General features: G+C 45.5%; 1 protein-coding gene across 3 annotated transcripts in view; it reads left to right on the top strand.

The window, feature by feature from the left end:
• Window positions 1-727: 727 nt before the first annotated feature.
• NUP210L (nucleoporin 210 like) overlaps window positions 728-6729 on the top strand; it is an 82018-nt gene continuing 76016 nt past the window's right edge. For all 3 annotated transcript variants that reach the window (XR_011996255.1, XM_072732361.1, XM_025997124.2), the window contains exons 1-2: window positions 728-1270; window positions 2337-2473. Coding sequence is in view for 2 of the 3 variants with exons in the window: in XM_072732361.1 (XP_072588462.1) it covers window positions 756-1270; window positions 2337-2473 (652 nt within the window). In the remaining variant the exon portion in view is untranslated. The remainder of the gene's footprint in view (window positions 1271-2336; window positions 2474-6729) is intronic.

The raw sequence follows: 6729 nt of genomic DNA, 5'->3' as shown, positions 1-6729 counted from the left end.
TCCATATATGTTTTCTCCACAGGAACTATGAAATTTGAGTGAAAAATCAGATCTTTGTGGGTGGTAGCAACAGGATTTAAAGAGAGCATACGCTTTGGAAGCTGTCCGAAATTGGGTTCCAAAGTCAGCTCAGAGATTCTTTTTTTTTTTTTTTTTTTTTTTTTTAAGCTCAGAGATTCTTAACTTGTATGTTCTGATATAAACAATTTCGATCTTCCATCTGTAAAATAAAGACAATATGTATGAGCAGGGTAAATGTAAATACTCAAGCTGGTAGCTATGTGCCAGGCTTCTTATGAGTTACTTGATTCAGTGCTGGCACGTTCAGGGTAGGCTGTGCTTTTCCCTTCAGCAGGGTGTTCATTCTTGTGCAGTGTGGCCCTGTGAGGCTCAGGGCTCTGAACTGGCCTGGACAGCCTGCGACACCGATCACATGGCCCAGGATCGCCTCTGAACGGATAATCCGCCAGCTGTTCGGAGAAAACCACTTAATTGAACCTGAGGGCTTCTCGGGTCTGTGGAGGCGGGCAGTGTGTGGTGGAGACACTGGGGCCTGGCATTTCTTGCACTCTGGCCTGGGAGCCCGACACGAAGCAGGTCCTTGGCACAGTGCAGCTGTTGATACCAGGCCTGGGGTGCTGGGGGCCGAGGGGCTGTGGGTCGGGGGCCTGGAGAGCGGGGTGGGAGAAGCCTGGGGGTGCTCGCCGTTTGCAGGCGTGGACCAGTGTGGATGGGGAAACTGAGAACGTTTGTTTATGGCTAGTAGCCGAACACAAGGTAGACAGCAGAAGTTAAACTGGGAGGAGTCAGCACCACTCAGACGTTTTGCCTCTTTACCATTAAAGAAAAATGTCGCCCAAGACATCGGGACCTCGGAGCAAGGGGCTCCCTTCGCGCCTCCAGCTGCCCTCGCAGCCTCGCCAAGCGCTCCCTGGAGGAACTCCCACAATTCCCAGCCAGGCGGAGGGACCGCCCCCTGTGACGTCGTGCCCGCGGACTGGCCGGACTGGCAGGCGTTGGGGTCGGGCCTCAGCCGCAGGCGAGCGGGAACTGCAGACCCAGTGGTCGCCATGACTGGCTCGGGGACCTCGCGGCACCGACGTGTCCAGCCGTTTGTCGGCTGGCCAGCACCTGGCATCCTGCTGCTGCTTCAGAGCCTGCTTGGGACCCTGGCCAGCAAACTCAACGTGCCGCAGGTGTTGCTCCCCTTCGGCCGGGAGCCAGGCCGCGTGCCCTTCCTGCTGGAGGCGCAGCGGGGCTGCTACACCTGGTGAGGGGTGGAGGGCCCCGAGGCTTTGCGCCCCCGTGGTCCCGCCAGGGTGGACGGGCTGCCTTGGACGAGGACCGCAGCCCACAGGGACCTTTGTTGTGGGGTGCTGCTGGAGCGGGAGGTGGGCCACGCATGGCCTGAGGGCACATCGCTGCGGGCCGGGGGTCTCGGGACAGGGCTGGCGTCCCCACCGACCCACGGAACTTGGCCTGGTGGGTTGAGCTTCCGCTTCTCGGAGCGAGGCAAGGCCCCAACACGGCGAAGCGGGGAGACTTGCCTCTCACTTCGGGTGGAGAGGAGGCCTGCCTGGGGGCGGTATAGGGGAGCTGCCTCAGCTCCGGGGGAAGTGGGCGCCGCCGCCCCGCACCCCCGGATTGCTCTTTCCCCTTTCCTGAGGGGCAGTAAGGCTGGTGTGGAGCTTGAGGACTTCACCCCCGCCCTGCGGAAGGGTGAGGGCATCGGCTTCCAGGATGACCCCGGTCGGGCTGATGTACAGAATCTCAGCCTCCAAAGCCAAAACACTTTATTTTTTTTTTTTTAACTTTTAAAGATTTTATTTATTTGAGAGAGGGAGTGAGGGAGGGGGGCAGGGAGCCAGATGTGGGGCTCAGTCCATGACCCAAGCCACCCAGGCGTCCCAAAACATTTAACTTTAAAATTGTATTTTGAGTTGGACTCACACCTCGTAATTTAGGCAGTTTTTCTGTCTTAACAGCCCAGTTTTAAGAAAACTCATTTCTCGGGGTATGTCATAGAAATCTGTCTCTCGTTATTGAAAACATCAATTTTGTTTTTACAAACTGAGGGAAGAATGGAACAATCTTATTTTAAATATTGAGAGAGGAATATAATACTTGTGTAACATTGCTGAAGTGGTCATTGGGAAAAGGTTGTGATCATTCTCTGATATCTTGGTCTCCGCATGGATTCTACTAAATTTAAGGAATATCATTTAAATATACCTGGTAATATGTAACACGGAAACACTAAGAATCTGTGTTCTGCTAAAAGTTAATTTTAACCCACATTCTTATTTCAGACTCTTTTAAGTTTTTTATTTTGGCAGGCATTCCACCCATCATGACGCAGTAACTGTTGAGCCTTTATATGAAAATGGCACCTTATGTTCCCAAAAAGCTGTGCTCATTGCTGAATCTACCCAACCGATTCGCCTAAGCAGTATTATTCTTGCTCGAGAGATAGGTATGTTGAGAGAAAACATTATGAAATCGTTCATCCAGAGTAGAATAATCTGATACCTTTTATGCATGAATAATACGAACAGTGTTGGCTCAAATGATAAGTAGAAAAGAGCATTCTGCAGAATAACCCTAATTGTGGCATCCTATTCTGTGACTTTATCTGTATCTGTGTCTATATCTCTATATATCTAGTACCTGGCATAGTAGCAGATACAGAGTGGAAACCCTGGTTGTTTGAATCATTGAAGAAAGAAAGGAATTATTTATTGGAACTAGCTTAGGTGTTAAGGTCTGAAGTGGGTCTTGAGTAAGGCAAAATGTACTGTAGAAGCTAATACTTCTCAGTGTGGTTTGTGAACCCATGTCGTCAGCATCATCGATATCACCTGGAGTCTTAGAAATGTAAATCCTTAGGACACCTGGCTCAGTTGATGGAGCACATAACTATTTATCCCTGGGTTGTGAGTTTGAGCCCCACACTGGATTTAGAGATTACTTAAAAATAAAATCTTGGAAGGAAAAGAATGCACTCGGTGACTTTTCCAAGTTGTTGGCTATGTGGGTTGGGGTAGCCTGAGTCAGGGGTCCTGTGCCAAGATGCTTTAAAGCCTTGTTAAAAATGTTTGGGTCGCCATGAGGCCTTATTGTGCCCAGATTTACCAGGAGATTTGGGTAGGAATGGAGTTAATGGGCTTCTTCTTTTATAAAACCAGGATTGCTAAAACAAAACAAACAACAAAAAAACCAGGATTGCTGATAAAAGAAGTAAAACTATGAAAGCTTTGAGTCCTGCACCTGCTCATACTCATCATCAACCACCTTTACTTAGGGTACACATCGGATGGAATGTCATTCTGTCAGAGCAAGCTCTGTTGGATGGGAACAGGGATCATTGCTGTACACTTATAGATGTGTCGTTTCCTTTGTGGCATGAATAAATGTAACTGTGAGATGCAAGAAGAAAGAAAGGAAATGTAAATTCTCAGGCCCTATCTCAGTTCTGCTGAATTAGAATCTCAGGAGTGGACCCAGGGAATTAAAAAGCTCTCAGTGATTCTCATGCATACTAAAATTTGGGAAGCACAGCACCAGTCTATTTTAGATCAGAGCAGCAAGAGAAATGCTATTTGTATCCCAAACCAGAGCAAGGCTTTTTCTATCCCAGAGTTTCTGGCACTTCATTGCTACATTGATAGGCCAGAAATATCTGTATGATATACCTATACTGTACGTTATTAAATATGTTATTAAACAGAAGTTCACGTTTTTTGGTATACCGTATTTCACGTGATTGAAGACCCATCTAGTATAAAGCTGGGTTTTTTTTTTTTTTTTTAAGATTTTATTTATTCATGGGAGACAGAGTCAGAGACATAGGCAGAGGGAGAAGGAGGCTCCACGCAGGGAGCCCAACGTGGGACTCGATCGTGGGTCTCCAGGATCACGCCCTGGGCTGAAGGCGGTGTTAACCCGCTGAGCCACCCGGGCTGCCCAAGCTGGGTTTTTTTTTAAAAAGATTTATTTATTCATGAGAGACAGAGGGGGGCAGAGGGAGAAGCAGGCTCCCTGTAGGGAGCCCGATGCGGGACTCGATCCCAGATCCCAGGATCATGACCTGGGACCTAAGGCAGGCAACCGACTGCTGAGCCACCCAGGCATCCCTAAAGCTGTTTTTTTTTTTTTTTTTTTTTTTTAATGTACATTAAGAAAAACATAGCCAATTTAAACTATGCTTTTCTTCACTTAGAATTTCTACTTCGTACCTACAGAAGAACCGTGACTTAATTATTTTTTTATTGTGCTTCACTCTCATGCCTAATAAGAGGGAAAATATAAATAAAATGGTTAAGATATTTTTTTAAGATTTCATTTATTTATTCCAGGTGTCCCTGTTAAGATATTTCTAAAACTACTACCTTAGCGTTTCTCTCTCAGATGAAGCAGTGTTTCACTGGGAATCATCAATGTCTGTGTTTATCCACAATATCTTCCTCTGTGCCATCAAGACTGTTAGAGGTGCAGTATTCTTAAAAGAATCAGTTGAGGGCAGACCAGGTGGCTCAGCGGTTTAGTACTGCCTTCAGCCTGGAGCCTAATCCTGGAGACCCAGGATTGAGTCCCATGTCAGGCTTCCTGCGTGAAGCCTGCTTCCTCTTCTGCCTGTGTCTCTGCCTCTCTCTGTGTGTGTGTCTCTCATGAATAAATAAATAAAATCTTAAAAGAAAAAAAAGAATCAATTGAGGGATGCCTGGGTTGAGCATCTGCCTTCGGCTCAGGGTGTGTGATCCCAGAGTCCTGGGATCAAGTCCTATATTGGGCTTCCTTCATGGAGCCTGCTTCTCCCTCTGCCTATGTCTCAGCCTCTCTCTGTGTGTCTTTCATGAATACATAAATAAGATCTTTAAAAAAAAAAAAAAAATCAGTTGAGTGTCTGGGTGGCTCAGTTAAGTATCTGCCTTCAGCTCACATCATGATCCCAGGGTCCTGAGATGGAGTCCCATGTTAGGCTCCTTGCTCAGTGGGGAGCCTGCTTTTTCCCTCCCTCTGCCTTTTGTTCCCCTGCATGTCTCTCTGTCAAATAAATAAATACAATCTTAAAAAAAAAAAATTAAAATCAACAACACCTAAAAGCTGGGGCACCTGACTGCCTCATTGGAAGAGCATGCAACTTTAAGATTTTATTTATTTTTTAAAGATTTCATTTATTAATGAGAGACAGAGGCAGGCTCCCCACAGTGAGCCTGATGTGGGACTCAATCCAAGGGTTCCCAGGCTCACACCCTGAGCCCAAGGCAGATGCTCAACCACTGAACAGCCACCCTAGTGTCCCAAGATTTTATTTTTAAGTGATCTCTGTACCCAAAGTGGGGCTCGAGCTCCCAACTCTGAATCAAGAGTCACATGCTCCCACCGACTGACCCAGCCAATTGCTCCAGGAGTGTGTAACTCGATTTCAGGGTTGTGAGTTCTAGCCCCATATTGGGTATAGAGATTACTTAAATAAGTAAAACTTTTTAAAAAGCCTGAAAGCTATAATATTGGGCTCTTTTTTTTAAAGATTTATTTATTTATTTATTTATTTATTTATTTATTTATTTATTTATTTATTCATTCATTCATGAGAGACAGAGAGGCAGAGACACAGGCAGAGGGAGAAGCAGGCTCCATGCAAGGAGCCTGACGTGGGACTTGATCCCGGGTCCCCAGGATCATACCCTGGGCTGCAGGCAGTGCTAAACCACTGCACCACCAGGGCTTCCCTAATATTGGGCTCTTAAGTTAGCTTTGCAACCATATGAAAGTGGTCTTTTTTTTTTTTTTCTAGTTATGGAAAAGTGCCTGGCACATCTGAGTTACTACCCTTCCCACCCCATCTCCTTAACCATTGGATTCCCAGGGGATTAAAGAGTGTGCCACTATTGGCCACCAGATTTTCTTCCTACTACTAATACCCATTCTACGAGTTTTGATGCTGGCCCTTTTAATGTTCTCACAAATGAGATCAACGACAACTATGTCGTGACTATGGCCAGGCTGACAGCAATTTTAAGAATCATCAGTTATAAGACAAAAATCTCAATAGAGATGTTAAAATATCAAAACGTAACTTAGAATCAGTGAAATATGGTATAAGAACTCTCAAAGATAAGAATCTTTGAGGAATATATCATACAGGGCAACTACAATAGTCTACCAAGGTCAGAAAAGAATTGTTTTGTCACATAAGCCATTTTTTAATGTAATTGCTCCTCACTACATGAATTCATTCTGATATCAAAAGATTTGTTTACACAGTTGCTAGGAAAAATGTAAAATCTGGCTCTCAGTTTAATTTCATCTGACTGATAAATATCCAAAGTTAAGTATCTTTTAAATCAGCTTTCCCGGACACCTGAGAGGCTCAGTGGTTGAGTGTCTGCCTTCAGTTCGGGGCGTGATCCCAGGATGTGGGATAAAGTCCCATATTGGGCTTCTTGCAAGAGCCTGCTTTTTCCTCTGCCTGTGTCTCTGCCTCTCTTTCTGTGTGTCTCTCATGAATGAATAAAATCTTTTTAAAAATCAATCAGCTTTCCCAATTTTGCTAGACTCTCAATGATAAATGCCAGTTTCAGTGTCAGTTTCAGTGTCCTACCAGGTACATTCTCATCTGAGTAGAAAAGAGCACTCTGATGGGGGAAGTGGGAGAGGGAGAGGACATTGTGAAAGGGAAGTATATGCCTAAGAGAGATTGTTCATTCATTTGACAATAAATATCAT

This window comes from Vulpes vulpes, chromosome 13 (genome assembly GCF_048418805.1).
Source record: "Vulpes vulpes isolate BD-2025 chromosome 13, VulVul3, whole genome shotgun sequence".
Classification (NCBI taxonomy): domain Eukaryota; kingdom Metazoa; phylum Chordata; class Mammalia; order Carnivora; family Canidae; genus Vulpes; species Vulpes vulpes.
The sequence above is the reverse complement of the archived record's forward strand: the minus strand, read 5'-3'. Positions and strand labels throughout refer to the sequence as shown.